The sequence below is a fragment of the Nyctibius grandis genome, chromosome Z (assembly GCF_013368605.1).
Source record: "Nyctibius grandis isolate bNycGra1 chromosome Z, bNycGra1.pri, whole genome shotgun sequence".
NCBI lineage: Eukaryota > Metazoa > Chordata > Aves > Nyctibiiformes > Nyctibiidae > Nyctibius > Nyctibius grandis.
The window spans coordinates 70,372,375-70,389,030 of record NC_090695.1 but is presented as its reverse complement, the minus strand read 5'-3'; the positions used below and the strand labels follow the sequence as shown (position 1 = coordinate 70,389,030).

General features: G+C 37.4%; 1 protein-coding gene across 3 annotated transcripts in view; it reads right to left on the bottom strand.

The window, feature by feature from the left end:
* The window catches only part of APC (APC regulator of WNT signaling pathway), a 102,041-nt gene that overhangs the window by 20,582 nt on the left and 64,803 nt on the right, over positions 1-16,656 (bottom strand). For all 3 annotated transcript variants that reach the window (XM_068424105.1, XM_068424106.1, XM_068424107.1), the window contains 3 exons: positions 13,985-14,068; positions 5,575-5,679; positions 1,752-1,850 (listed from right to left, as the gene is read on the bottom strand). In XM_068424105.1, the coding sequence (XP_068280206.1) occupies positions 1,752-1,850; positions 5,575-5,679; positions 13,985-14,068 (288 nt within the window). The remainder of the gene's footprint in view (positions 1-1,751; positions 1,851-5,574; positions 5,680-13,984; positions 14,069-16,656) is intronic.

Here is a 16,656-nt window from a genome sequence, read left to right as displayed (position 1 = left end):
ATTCTCCTAGTGAACTTTTAGTACAATAACAGGATGTAGAGGATGATTTTAGATACTACCTAGAAACTTCAAACTCCTAAAGCCATGATAAAGAGGAATAATCAAAATCAAAGCACAACATAAAGAAACTATCAAAGGGAACTGTAAAGTAGCAGCATGTGTGTTTCTTTAGAATACACCACTTAAGGAAGAAACGAGACTTTGGACTGTTAGACAAAGTTTTCTAATAACTAGATATTTGCACTGGTTACCAGACCAATGAATTATTTTATTTGGTTTCTTCACAGACAATTCAAATGTGCCTGAAGATGAGTACAAATACCAACTTATAAAAAACTGGACAGCAGTGGGTAGACTAAGCAGCAAGTCCGTTAACATGTACTTCTTTAAATACTAAGTGATTGCTGAAGCAATAGAAATCTTAGGATCTGTGAAATGGTATGATCACATGCAGAATCCACTGGAAATAGTCCTGGAGCCAATTTTACGACAACCTAGCATCCCAGTTTGGAGATCCTGTCTTCTTGGTCTGGGAAAAGTCAAATATAGTATTAAACTACTTGGATTCTTAAAGGAGAGTGAATTGAATCTGCTTTATGCACGCCTCTTGACAGATATTTCAAGTGGCAGCTTTAATCCAGTGTTATTTGGATTTGGAAGGTAAAGTTTTTATCAGAGAATAAAGCTGAAGAAGCCACCAAAATCTGGCCTCCAGGTTGTGGCAAATATACATGAAAAACTAAAATAATATTTGTCAGTCTCTCTCTCTGTGCATACATACACTGCCCACAGGCGCATCTCTTGTTGCATCTGCAAATGCATTTATCTATTTAGAATCACTTTCCCTTCTTCTCAGGCATTAGTATTAAGCTTTTCTTACCCCACAGCACACTCAGTTCAACCTATTTATTTGCTGTATCCTTCCACACTCAGTCCCTTTCCCTGCCTTCAGGGCTCTCCCGTTGTTTGCAGTTTTTGGGAATTCTACAATTTGCAACAAAACTCGCAGACAGACAGACTAGCTGCTGTCTCCTCCATTTGGTACGTGCGTACAGTGCAGGACTGAAATGACAACATTAAAATGCCGTTTTAAGGCCCAAAGTAATTAATATCATGTCAAGCTAATAGGCCCTGCTACCCAGAAGACTGCGCTCAGCACAACACCGATAGTATCTATACTGCTGCTGATTCCAGAGGCAGTATAAACTCCAGTGGTTCATGAACTCAATTTTGTGTAACAGATTTGCCCTTTACTTCCCCTCTTTTCATGCTGCATATATACTTTGAGCACAGCCTTTTGTGAACAGACATTTATCACTGTGTAGGGCTCACATAATTTTTTCTGTTTGTTTGGTTGGTTGGTTTTTTTTCCCCCGTTTAATTTCTTAGCAGTTGCATCCATTTTATGAATTTGGACTCTGGAAAGGTATTCAAAGAACTGCTCTTAAAAGGGTCAGTTTTAATCACGGATTATAAATCAACATCACAAGCTTTTTAGATATTCTAGTAATTTCTAGCAATCATTTTTTCCTTACTGTAATAACTCTTAACAGATCATCAACAAGTAAAAAAAAGGATTTCTGTGCATATATTTTAAAAGTTGAAAAAATATTATAAAATTCTAACTTCATAAAATTACTATGTGTGGACACATTGTTCAGCTAATATTAGTACTATTGGCAGAAACAATGAGGTTATTGTATTAGTAAAAATGTAGCATTAGCGACCTGTGGTTTGTAATCTTCGGTTACCTTGGTACCCAGATGACTTGTCAGTCTGCGAGGAACAGAATAGTTATTACTAGAGCTCATAACACTGGCTGTCTCGTGGTCCATTCGAACAGCAGAACCCTACAAATTTAAGTAACAATTCAGTATAAAACAAAGTCTAAGTGAAAAAACAACTATTGCCTAATTCAGTTTCAGCACTGGATCATGAAATCATATTGAGAGTAATAAACAGTCAACTTACTTTTGTTAAGTTAGGTCCTCTCTGCCCTGACGTAACTTAGAGGTCACTGTTAAAATCGGTTTTATTAACCACTTTTCCTGAAATTAAGTCCCAACAGAGTTGTATTTTCAATGGAATTATTTTATAATTACTATTTTCATCAAGAAGAAGTGGACTTTGCAACAAACCAAATTATAACTTTTACAGAGAAAAAAAAGAACAGCCTCAACTTTTATGTCAGATTATGTAGTTCACAGGAGTAAGTCTGTGTTTCTTCAGAACACAACCAGGAATGCAAGACCTGACAAGTAAAGAGATATTCATCTGGACAAGGAGTAACCCTACTTGAATTTGTCCATATCAAAAGCAAATTATGAGTGGATTAATCTATTTCATTTTTTAATAAAAAGCTGTAAAATAATGCTGACACTACTTGCTGTAATTTTTCTAGAAATTATTGTAAATAGCATGGTCCCACCTGTAGTAGAAAGACTCAATTATTAGCATCTTTGTCCCTTTTTGTTGTGTCTTTGTATTTTTCCTTTTTATTTTACCATCTTTTATCCACTCACTCTCTTTGCCCCCCCCTTTTTTTTTCCCCTGTGTTGTTATTTTCTGTCTTTTTCTCTGCTTCTGATCTGTGAGGTTTCCCTTACTATGTCCCTCCCTTCCTGTTCACTTTGGGGAACTTAAAAATACATTTAACTAGTGAACACTTCTAGTATCAGAACAGTTTTACTGAGGTAGTCACCAGTCTTTTGTTGATCCTCTACAAAAGCTAAAATCTGTTCATTAAATTATTAGCTTGAAAATGTTTTGCAAATTAAGCTATCTGGATCAATGAGTATCAATTTTTTTCAATAAAAATATATAACACACTGAAGAAAACTGTATGGAAGACACTTTGAAATAATTTCTATGTTTTTTCCAGGTGCACCATAAGAAAGAAGACTATTCCTCTGAGTATTTGCTGTTCATACAGTTCAACATCTTAAATTTGAAGCTGCAAATGACTATAAGTAAAAGGTACGAATAACTTCATGTAGTGTTTGTCTATACTGAAAAAAATTCTAGTTATACTGGAATATTTAAACACACATTATTATACTCATTTCACTCTCCTGTTTGAACCCAGAACATTTCATGCATGTTCCAGAATAAGTATTATGCTAAAAGAGTATAACTAGAATGATTTAAATTCACACAATTTATTCCAATATGTATTTTCTACATAAACAAGCCCTTATTTTCTCTGTTGACTATAGGAAAAGTTCAAACTCTTAAAGCTTAGAATGAAAATTATATTGGATTTTCTCAATTAGTCACTTAAATAATCTGGAGTGCTATCAATATGGGAATGAATTCTCAGATTTTTACATTGAGCAATCCCTTTGTATCATCTTGACCTCACACTACATTCAAAGGATTACAGGTTCAACATAATGTACATGCCAGAATTCTCCATTATTAAGTTCAGCATGATCGTTTTATCCAAGAAGGTAAAAGAGATGTACGTTTGGAGCACTACCTATTAAAATTCACCAAGGTGTAGAAAGAAATAGCATAATTTTCCTATCATTTCCCCAAACTGTATTGATTTTGATTGAGACAACTATTTCCTTCAGAGCCATCATGTGGCCTTGCTGCTTTGAGGATGCCCACATGCCCAAATGAAGCGTAACTATGTTTCTTACTGGCTCCTTGGGACTGATGTGAAAGAACTAGTGTAAGGTGTGTAGCCATTCATCTGAAAAAATGGGAAATGACAAGGAGGTGCTACATGGACTCTTCTTGTGTATAACCTTCTCTTTCAAAATCTTCTGTCTCCTTCATCTTGTTTTCTCCTTTTATACTTTACTGTCTTTCACTCATTTTACTATGCTTGCGATTTACTCTGTCAATTAGTTCATTTTGCCTATTTTGTGGCACATTCTCTTAACAAAATAGACAATCTTATTGAATCCCTTTACAAAACTTGCAAAACAAAAAGTATGAAAAAAATTTTACTTCAGCAGCAGGATAGCGAGCATAATGGAAAAGAGAAGACAGCTGAAAGATGGTGCAGAAAAGGACATAACTGAATCCTGAAAAATCCTTGATTCAATTGGCAATGTTTCAACTAACATTGATTATATGACTAACAAAACCAATTAGCACCAAATGATTTGGTTAAAACTTTTTTTGCACTCCATTGAATAGTGATTGCTCAAAGTATATTGAGCTGGTTTATCAGAAATAAATGTTACGCCCAATCCATTAAACCTCCTCTGTCTGGACTTGCACTGGAAAGTAAACAATCCCCAGATGTCTATTTTAACAATTCAGCGCCTTAGCTCAATCCACCTCCAGGAGGAAGGAATATGCATGTTTTATACATTTTCATGAGGTAAAGTTCAAAATTGCACAAATCCTCAACGTAAGACCTCAAATGAAGTATGAATGAACCTCCCACTTGCATAAGTCTGCTAAGACATGACAGTCCCTTCTTCCTTCCTTCCCTGTAAAATATGTTGTCCAGAAAAACTCCCGATTCATACACTGGGGGTGGATGATACAGCCACAATGCATCAATTATTTAAATACATTATGCTTTCAGCCCCAAAGCAGCACTGAACTATTTTCTTCCCAAACAATAAAGCTATCATAAGAATCAGAGTCAGCGCCTCAAGGAATTGCTCAGATATGGCTGACAGAACTTAATTCCAAATGGTGATCAAACATATTTCAAAAGCAAAATTACGGGCTGTGCTTAATGTTTAATCAAGCGAAATATACTGGCCAAACCACAATTCTTTCTGATGTATCTTCTTGTACAAGACACTTTCAGAAGTATTTAAATAATTTTATTTCCCTAGAGTAGAAAAAAAATTTTGCATATGAATTCAACTATTAAATTCGTAGTGTGAAGTTTTAAGAACCCAAATTACTAGTGGGAATGCCTCAGCTACAGTTGGAAACAATGAAGGGAATGATCATTAGCATATGGTAAATAAATCAAAGTATTTTTAGCCAAAGAGAGAAGTCATAAATTTTTGTTTTAAAAAACAAGTAAAGAATTTAATATACCCCTCAAAATATTCCACTAATCTATTTCACTAATAAAAGGAACAGCAATGAAAGATTATTTAGAAGTATTTAAAAAACCCTTCAGCCCACTTCCAGGAGATTATCTCATTGATACTACCGTTTCAAAGCTTTATGCAAAGCAGTATTAATGATAAACCTGCCATTTGGCTCTCCTCTTTTTTAAAAATCACTGGTATTTCAGTGGTAATTTCTGAAGTGAAAATTTGAACAATTTTCCATAATCTATTACACTTCACCTACAATAAAATAAATTTTCTGTAGTTGTTCTTGTTATCTCCTTCATAGCATTAGGCTCATTAATCATTTAAACAAAAGAAAAATGCTCCCTGCATTATCGAATATTTATACTTCATCTTATTAAAACATTTCCTTCCAATACATACAAGAAATTTCTCACATATAGATGGAAAGAAGAAAAACACATCTCTTTTTAAAAATAAGCAAGCATATAAACACTGTACGGTATATACCAATATATAAGCACTGTACATTTCAAGTATTTAATTATACTATCAACAAACAGAATAATCAATTTACCTGACCAGTACTGCTAGTTGTGACGCTGATTTCTGCTGCTCCTTGACCTTCATTCTGCCTCTCTATATCATGGGAACCTGCCTCATGCTTGCTTTGAGGTGCTCTCTGTTAATATAAGAGTTTATGAAATTACATACAGAAATGAAGTACACTTTGCCATTCAAAGCTTTCTAGACTGTGAATTCCTCAATGCTGCATCCTCACAAACCCACTGAACAGCACTTTGTATTTCATAACCCTGAACCTCAAAAATTAACAGCTGAGACTGAGTGTCTTCGAAAAACTGCAAGATGAAAGTGAAGCATGTCCTCTGAGGATTATAGCCCTGCAAGACAAAGGATTTGCTGTGTGACACAGAACACCATTTTCCACCAGCTGTGCTCACATCGCTATCAGAAACGTAACAGAACTGGAGCAAACAACTGTCTTCCCTGCACTGTCACGTGATCCGTGCATTTACTGGAGACTATGGCTAGCACAGTTCAATTAAGCTTTGAATGCAGAGATGAATAATTTCTGCGTGAACAGAAGGATATCTGTGCTGTAAGAATCCTTCTAAATTTTAAGGACAAACAGTGCAGGAATAACCACTTTGATGCAAATAAAATTTGCATAACCTGATACTGATCCACCTCATATTTTATCAAAATAAATTCACTGATCCGGCAAGCTGGTACAGACATGTTTCAGTTCCTTCAGGAGACTCTATTTACACGAAAATTACATTTTTCATGTACATGAAAATTAACATGAAACATGAAAATTTACATGAAAATTAAACTGGTGTGCCTGCCACTGGCAGGGATCATGAGATCAACACAGAAATCAGGCCTTTAAATACAGTTTCTTAATAAAGCAAATACAGTAATCGAGCAGTTATGAAGTGTGTGAACTATCCAACATTATTTATTAATGCGTTTGAAATGTTTCAGGTTTTCAGAAAGACATAAATAATCCTGTCCATGGAACAGGCTTGAAGTCTGGAGTTGAAAAGGTATCACCTTACCTCCAAAGCACGATTATTCTCAAAGTATTAGTTTTGATGCCAAACCTCATTTTTCAGACTCAGAGGCTACTACCTTAACAGACAACACTCTTGTATCCCTCTCAATTAATTTGTTTAACTACACTTAGTATATTAAATTCAGTTTCTATGCAGCTCTGCAATGCTCTTGTGCAGTACAGCCTATGATAGCATAGTCTGTCTCATCTTGCTTCATGGAAATTTCTCTTTAACTTTTAGCAGAAACATACTTCTCTTTAATGCATATATATTGAAACTTCTTTAATTACCTGGTGATCAAACTCATACAGTATCACTGGCATAACAACTCTGTTTTGTTTGTATATTAGTCTTAAACCCAGAAAATATTTAGCGTTTAACAGAATTTCAGAAACCAGTAACTAATTAAATACATGTAAAGTGATAATTTAGGGATAAACTTCAAAAATGAAATCTATACAGTTTAGCCAAAGCGGTAAGGTATGTCAAAGAACACAATAGTATTAGACAAAGTAATAACAATGATGGGTAACATTTTTCTTAACATTATATGTTCAGTTATGGAAAATGCCCACAAAGCAAAACTGACAAAATATTTTACGAGACACCATGTTACTATTCTTTTAAATCTGACCTGTAATTTTAAAACCCCACCTCTGTCATTGTGTAGGAAATGATATTGTTACTGATGCTGATACAATGACTAAAGAAATTTTGGTTCTCAATATAAGGGTGAGGACTCAGTCAAGATCAGGCCTTGCCATACTATGTGCTGAATACAGTATAATGTATTACATTCTGAATCCCTCTCTCACAGTACTTTCAATCTTGAATAAAATGTAATGATGAGTTCGACAAAATTTAGATCTAAAACTCCTGTATAACTCAGGACAGAATTTTCCAGTCATTAGGTGACAGTAATTTTCAATTCCATGAAGAAAGTAGTACTCAACATACCTAGAGGTGAAAAGCGGTACTGTTCATTAACCGGGCTCTGACCCACTGGGTCAGAGGGAATACTACTACTCTTCCAAGAACACTGCTGGCTTTGGGGCAAATTGTTTGGGGTGGTGATGATGGTACAAACACAGAGACACTTCATTCCCTGACAAGAAAAGTTTCTGCTCTCCTCAGCACTCTCTGTCCTTCTCCCATATTTTGTTTGCTACATGCCATTTATGAATGAGGTGGCTTCCCATTCCCCCAGAGCACTCTCAAAAATATGCCACTACAAAAAGCAGTCAACATAATACCCAAATTAATTTATAATTATAAGGCAATTTTTAAGAGTTACTAGCAGGGCTTATCTAACTTTAAATGAGGTATGCACTCAACACACACACGTATTACTGCCATTTGAGTTATCTGCAAGTCAAATGTCAAATCTGCAAGTTTACAGCAAAGAGTTTTTACCGCTGCAGCTACTGAAGTAATTTGAAGTGAGAAGCTGTTCTCTTCACGCAGACTGGCTTAAAGGAGTTAACAGTAACAGAGGCAGCAGATGGCAGGTATTTACAGAAAACTGATTCTCTATATAAATATAAATAGATATTTATTATAAACCTATTAATATATACTTAAGTCCCAACATGTATTTATTATATATTCAATTATATAAAATAGAAAAATATGTATCCACAAACACATATGGATGATTAAAATATATTTTTGTATAGATACAGCATTACTGTAAATTAATTAATATTCATCTGACAGACTGTGGATTAGTGTTTATAAAGACAGTAAAACCACTACCAAGTATACCCCTTCTTTGCATTACCTTTTAACACTGGACTGTGGGATGAAAATATATAAACTACCAACCACATCAGCAAAGAACCAGAGCATGCCAACAGCAGCAGACTCTGTAACCTCTACATGACGTAGAGCAGCTAGAAATGGCACACAGGTCCCCTGGGCTGAACAGCACCACCTATTTTGAAGCATGATTTTGAAGAAGCATAAGCTGGGTTTATAGCCCTCTGCCATTTCTGAATTCTGGCATCACACTACAAAAGTCACTTTAATGGAGAATGCTTGTTTCCTCTTGCAGCACAACGGTGGAAGACCGCACGTGCCTATTACAGGAAGACAGAGCTGCTCCCTCCATCTTGTTTGCCACTATTTTCTAGTGCTTCTGAAGTCAACAATAACTACCACTTGTCAACTATTAATTTCCCTGTATTTACTAGTAGAAAAATACATCTCTAGCTATTTTATGACTCCTGCAAGCATAGCAGGCCTTGATAATTTTTGCTAAGACAACCAACTACAAATAATTTTACCTAATACTTTGTCAACATGAGTTGCCAAAGCAGCCCATTGTGTATTTTTTAGGACAGAACAACTTTCCTATGCACAAACCACTGTTTTTTCCCCAATATTCAACGACCTTATTATTTTCTGTGTATTGAAAATGACAGATACACTATTATTGCTATTATATTACAGCCTCAAGTTGCGCCAGCGGAGGTTTAGATTGGATATTAGGAAAAATTTATTCATCAAAGGGTTATCAAATATGGGAATAGGCTGCCCAGGGAAGTGGTGGAGTCACCATCCCTGGAGGGATTTAAAAGACGTGTAGATGTGGTAGTTAGGGACATGGTTTAGTGGTGGACTTGGTAGTTAGGTTAATGGTTGGACTTGATGATTTTAACAGTCATTTCCAACCAATGCAATTCTATGATTTTATAGATACCAGAAAATGTTTATTACTTCATATTAAAGAGAATACACATACAGTAAGAAGGTAAGACAAAGAACAATGCAACAAACAAAAATAAGAAACCGTAAGATTGAAACAATTTAGATACAGCTGAGTCAAAGAAAAAAGAGTGCAGAGAGTCAAATCCTTGAGAGAAATCCTGTCCATCATAGTTTAAACAGTTTAAAGCTTGCTGAGTATAATCTCTGTACAGAATAAATCCTTTACATTTTATCTACAGCAGCACTGCCCAATGGAAATACTTCACGTATTTCAAATGACAGATCTTACGAAAGAAAGGCCTGTACCACTATAACAAAAAAACTCGAAAACCCCATATTAAACACTTGACAAGAATTTGCTTTTTTCTTTTAAATAATTTCAGATTTGTATCTGACAGTCGAAAATTCTCTTTGTAGGGCTCAAACTCTATAGTGGATTTCAAACCTTATTGCGAAAATCTTGTAAAATACCTAACACAAGTCTCCGGGAATTTGAAGGTACCATCACTTACAGGTATATTACTTCAACTTTTCTAGTAGCACAATTTGATTTTGATTCAATTTTGATTAGAATATTAGAATTTACACGTATTCAGCAGCCAAATAATTTGGTGAAAGGAGTGAAGAACTAAGACAAAGACTTCTTTAATTCTGTAGTTGCACCTCAATGCTGTTTAGAGTCCTTGAGCTTAAATGAGTCCAAAACACAGTTGGTTTTTATTTTTACCAGAGTAAGAGACAAACACTCTGGGGACAGGATCTGTCTGACTAAATGGGGCAAAAGTATCTGTTGAAATGCTGGCCGACCAGGTAGGGAGAGCTTTAAACTAGAAACAACTAGGGACAGAGTGATTCCTCAACGAAGTAAGGAAGTTGCGGATAGGGTAGGCAAGGCAAGGGCCCTGGCTGATGGGAACACGAGCGCAATCCACACAACTGAATGAAGTGGAATCCCTGTGAGGCATGTAAGGAAGGAGGTGCAGCAGAACAGCCTTGTGGGGAAAGCTCTCATGCCTATCCTGGGGAACTGGCACACTTGGGTGCCTCTCTGGCATGCCTCCACACTAACGCACACTGCATGGGGAACACACAGGAGGAGTTAAAGCACGTGCAGTCACGGGGCTACAATGTCATTGGGATCACGGAGACGTGGTGGGACAGCTCATATGACTGGAAGACTGGAACTGAGGAACACAGACACTTTAGGAAGGACAGGCTGGGAAGGCTCTGGGGGAGACCTCATCGCTCTCTACAACTACCTGAAAGTAGGTTGTAGCAAGGTGGGTGTTGGTCTCTTCTCCCAAGTGACAAGTGATAGGACGAGAGGAAATGGCCTCAAGTTGTGCTAGGGGAGGTTTAGATTGGATATTAGGAAAAATTTCTTCACTGAAAGGGTTGTCAAGTATTGGAACAGGCTGCCCAGGAAAGTGGTAGAGTCACCATCCCTGGAGGGATTTAAAAGATGTGTAGATGTGGTGCTTAGGGACATGGTTTAGTGGGACTTGACAGTGTGAGGTTAACGGCTGGACTTGATGATCTTAAAGGTCTTTTCCAATCTAAATGATTCTATGATTCTAAGGTGAGGAGGGGGAGTTGTCCTTTATGTTAGAGAACAGCTAGAGTGCATGGAGCTCTTCCTGGGGATGAGTCAGGAGTCAGTCAAGTGCTTGTGGGTGAAGATTAGCAGGCAGACCAACATGGGTGCTGTTGTAGTGGACATCTGCTAAAGACTTCCTGATCAGGAAAAAGAAACACATGAGACCTTTTCCAAACAACAAGAGGAAGCCTCATGTGCACAGGCCCTGGCCCTCATGGCAAACTTCAACCACTCTGGTATCTGCTGGAGGGGCAACAGCAGGATGAAACATTCTAGGAGATTTCTTAAGTGCTCTGATTACAACTTCCTGACACACATGATCGAAGAGTTAACAAAGAGAGGTACTGTACTGGACCTGATACTTACAAAAAAGGAAGAACTGGTGGAGGATGTGAAAGTTAGAAGCAGCCTTGCCTGCAGTGACCATGAGATGGCAGGGTTCAGGATCCTAAAGGAGGGAGAAGGGTAGAAACCGGGACCACAGACCTGCATTGCAGGAGAGCAGATTTCAACCTCTTCAGGTATCTGCTTGGAAGAATCCCATGGGATACAGCCCTGCAGAGAAGACAGATCCAGGACAGCTGGCTGACATTCAAGGATTACCTCCTCCAAGCTCAAGAAAGCTCCATCCCAACAAGTATGAAACAAAGCAAGGGCAGCAGGAGGCTTGTATGGATGAGCAAGAAGCTCCTAACTGAACTTGGGCATTAAAAGGAAGAGCAGAAGAGGCAGAAGTGGGGTCAGGTGACCCAGGAGTAAAGAGTTGCTGTCCAATCATGCAGGGATGCGAAGCGCAACAAGAAAGGACTGCAAGTACATAAACAGAAAAAGGAAGACTAGGGTAAATGTGGGCCTTCTGCTGAATGGGGAAGGGGACTTGGTGACACAGGACACAGAAAAGACCAAGGTACTCAATGCCGCCTTTGCAGCCGTCTTTACCAGTAAAACTACCCTTCAGGAATCCAGGTGCCTGAGACCAGAAGGAAAGTCTGGAGCAAGGAATACTTAACCCTTGGTAGGGAGGACCAGGTTAGGGAGAGCTTAAACAAACTGGACATACGTAAGTCCTAATGGCCTCATGGGTTGCACCCATGAGTGCTGAGGGAGGGGGATGACGTTATTGCGAGGCCACTCTTGGACGGTCATAGCAGCAAGCAGAAGTTCCTTACGACTGGAGGAGAGCAAATGTCACTATCTTCAAGAATAGTAAGAAGGAAGATCAAGGAAACTACAGGCTAGTCAGCCTCACCTCAGTCCCTGGCAATTGAAGCCGACAGAGGAAATCCTCCTGGAAAGCATTCCCAAACACTTGAAAGACAAGAAGGTGACTGGGAGCAGTCAGCAGGGTTTTACAAAGGGGAAGTCAGGCTTGACTCTTCTACAATGACGTGACTAGCTTGGTGAGTGACGGAAGAGCAGCATCAACTTTCACATCAACTTATTAAGCCTTCAGACACTGTCTCCCATAATGTCATCATAGACAAGTGGACAATGTATGGGTTAGGTAAGTGGACAGTGATGTGGACTGAAAACTGGCAGAACAGCTGGGCACCAGAGGGTTGTGATCAGTAGCACAGAGTACAGTTGGAGGCAAGTCATTAGTGATGTACCCCAGGGGTCAAAACTGGGACCAGTACTGTTCAATGTCTTCATTAATGACCTGGATACTGGGACACAGTGCACCCTCACCAAGTTTGCAGATGACAGGAAACCAGGAGGAGAAGCTGATACAACAGATGGTTCAGCCACCTTTGAGAGGGACCTGGACAGGCTGGAGAAATGAGCTGATGGGAACCTCACGCAGTTCAACGAGGGGAAGCATAAAGCCCAGCACCTGGGGAGGAACAACCCCAGGCACCAGTACAGGCTTGGGGCTGCCCAGCTAGAAAGCAGCTTGGCAGAACAGGACCTGGAGGTAGACAAGCTGAACGTGCTAGCAATGGGCCCTCATGACAAAAAGTCCAACAGTATCCTGAGCTGCATTAAGAAGTGGGTTGCCAGCAGGCTGAGGGAGGTGATCCTTCCTCTCTAGTCAGCTGGTAAGGCTGCATGTGGAGTACTGTGTCCCATTCCAGACTCCCCAGTACAATAAGAATATGGACATATTGGAGCAAGTCCTGTGCAGGGCCACAACAATGCTTAAGGGACTGAAGCATCTCTCATATGCAGCAAGGCTGAGAGAGCTGGGACTATTCAGCCTGGAGAAGAGAAGGCTTGAGGGGCATCTAATCAATGTGTATAAACACCTGGATTGGCTAGTATGTGAAGAGACCAGGCAACTTTAATTATACACACTACTGTCTGCTTCACGTATAAAAACAATTTCCCCCCAAATCCTGAAATTATGAAACCATTGTTTTTCAAAATGGAAAAATATACTTCCCTTAGTTATCCAAATGCTGCTCTGAGCTTTCACAGTAGTTATTTTGGGTGAAGACAAACCATAAAATATTCAGATCCAATATAAAATTTATATTTAATTTATCAGTACAAGAAATGGAGTTGACCTTGTAAGTGAATTTCCACTATGAGAGCAGTTTTTGCTAATGGCAATTACTACTATGGACTCTGTAATTTACAGGAAACATTATCTTGTATTTCTTAATACAGAACCCAATACTTAAACACTAAAAATACGCCACGCTTCTATAATGAACTCTGACAGAAGCTGTATTCACTCTTTTTTTAATCTTATCACTCTGAAAATATAAGCAAACCATGAGGGTGCTTATCAGAGATTCACATTTAGAAAGTCATGTACAACTGACTTTTATAATTATTTGCTAAAACCAAGACTCAGCCTTTATAATACATTGCACTTTGGCATTTTTACTGACATGTCAAGTTAAACTTTAATAACTAATGATACATCAGTTACAAGTTCAATAGTACCATGAAGACTAATCCAAGTTGCCCACCCTCAGTTCACTGGCAAGAAAGCAAGTAACAGCCTATATGTCAACTACCTGATTAACTGTGACATCACTAGCAGATGGAAATAACCCTGCCTACCACTTTATTAAAATAATTTGTTGGTTTTTGTTTTTTTAAGAGAAAGATACATACCATATTCAAAACAAGGCAAGTACTTGCTCACTAACCTCTGCTTCAGCTGCTTGTGATTGCAGGAGCTGTCGTATACGAAGAATGTCCTTCTCTATTTGTTGAATTCTCGCCACCCTCGCCTGAAATAAATGCATTTTCATGTTTGATTTTGTTCAAAAATTCCTTTTACTTACCGTGTAGAATGACAATATGAAGAGTTCTTTGCAAATACAGCTGACTATAAAACAAAACTACTTCATTCATGTGGTAATTCAAGTGTTCTTCATAATAAAACACAGGTGTGACTGCAAACATTCAAAATATAGTGAGTAGCTGGGTTTTTAATAAAACTGATACTCATTTGGATATAATAGTTTGTCACACAGCACACATTCAGGTATTAAAAAATGCTCCAGTTAACTTGCACAACATTCCTGTTTCTGAAACTGACATTTTGTGTAGATCTTTAGCAAATTATTTGACTTTAATCTCAAATGTTAGACTTCTACTTGCCTTAGAGAGATTTGGGAGAGATTTATATTTGCAGAGTGTCATGAAGGTATTAAATCCTGAATGATTTCTATTATATTCAGTTACTACAATGATTTTGGAGTTTTGCTTATGCATGGGCTCTGAATATTTTCTGCTGCTACAAATCTCAAAGAATTTAACAGGCTAAGTACGAAGAACTTAGTATTGGACTAGACGATCTTTCGAGGTCCCTTCCAATCCCTAACATTCTGTGAACACTACATACTGCTTCTTTCATTTGTCTGGGATTCTACAGATGTCTCTGAATCACTCTTTTACAGCCATATTGCTACTCATTTCCCACTGCAACCATTCTGTGGTTAGTAAAGGGAATGTTAAAAACCCCAACCGTTACAGGATACGTATACTCCATACAAGTTGTACTGTGAAGCACAGGATGCATTATAATTCTGTGAAACAGTAAGTGTATGAAGTTATATATCCCTGTATGAGCTTGATAATTTAATAAATTGACATTATTTGACTTTAAAAGAGGGCAGAAAATAATTAGCCTAATAGTATCAGGATATGAATAGAACACTGAACTGATGAAATAGTATTTTTGTGTGTGATGGATAGCTTAATAAAATGGACACAGTTGAAAGAAAAACCCTGATTCTTTTACCTGATTAACATTTACAATGCTATACTAAAAAAGGAAAGGCTTTGTGCATCTAGTGGACACTGCAAGGATCAGCATTATAACCAATCTTATTTAACATGTTTATAATCTGAAAATGGAAATAAGAAGAACTTTGAAAAGGCGCTAACGCCAAAAGATACACACGGAATAGAAACACAATGTTATCTAGAAATTTTAGAAGTATAGAAGAAAATATAATCACAAAAATAGAATGAATTCCTAAAACACACATCATAAGCAGCTATGGGAATAGCATCATAAGCATCAACATGTACTAGAGATGCAAAGCTACGAACATTAACTATAAATTTGATTTGAATTTGTAAAGCAAAGTGTCAGAAAAAATGCCAATAAAAATTAGAAAGCTGCACACGTAGATGTTTCAGCACAATATGAGGCAAACAGATAATTCATCCCCCCCTTTGCTACCGGATGAAGAAATTCTTAAAGTCTTAGAAAGATAATAAAAATATATTCCTGGAAATACCTGTGCATCAGTGACGTGATGCATGACTGACAGAATATGTCTCTCATTGTCTTTAAGAATGACTCGAATTTCCCCTAAATCGAGTTTGCTTCTGTGTAACCAGCAATTTTTTCCATAAAGGGCATCAAGAGAATTTGAACATCTGTATATACACCCCCAAACATGTGGAAATATTTTTGTGCAGACAAAAAAAATTAGATATTGCACAATTTGTCCAGTATCACTAAGAGAGTCCTCAAAAGGGACAGGAATTCAATCTACCCTTCCCAATTTTAGTCCAGAGATTAAAATATCAGACCAGTCTTCTTTCTGCTAATTCATTGTTTGTATTACAGCGAAATTGAGGAGTTCCATTAACCAGGAGCTATTTTGTACCAAACACTGTACAAGCAGAAAAAAAAGAATGCATTTCTTGCCACAAAGCAGTACAGCTTAATGGAAGACATGCAAAACCAGAGGTACACAATTGAACAAGCACCAGGAATGGTTTTAACTTTAGAACCTATACAAGAAACATCACTTTTTATTCCTATTTGTTCATAGTATATTCCTATTCATTGTTATATTTACTCATCACCTTTATTATCACAACATTGTTGGATAAAGTAACATTTAAAGTTACAAATTATTTGGATTTCACTGCTCCAATAAGACTTTTAACAACAAAAAAACCCCTCCTCTGTATTCACAATGATAGAAAAATAGCTACTTTCCAGAAAATAAAAATAAGAAATATTATTTTGGTTTTAAAAGGTTGATTTTTTTCCCCCAAATAAAGACACATAACAGACAAAATTATTAATGGGTTGGTCTACATTTACAAACAAGACCACTGCATGAATCTAACAGTGCCGAAATCTTCATCTGTGCAAGACTCTAGGATCCAAATTTTCTTATCTTTAGTGATCTGCTGTTTCCGCAAACTTTTAAGGATCATGGGATAAATTCTTATGAGAATGATAATTTCTTGTGAGATTTCAAGGAACTCTAAACCTAAAAAAAATTAGATCCTTCTTGTTCTGGGCTGAAGGAAAAATAAATTCTATGTGAACATGACTTCAGTCTTG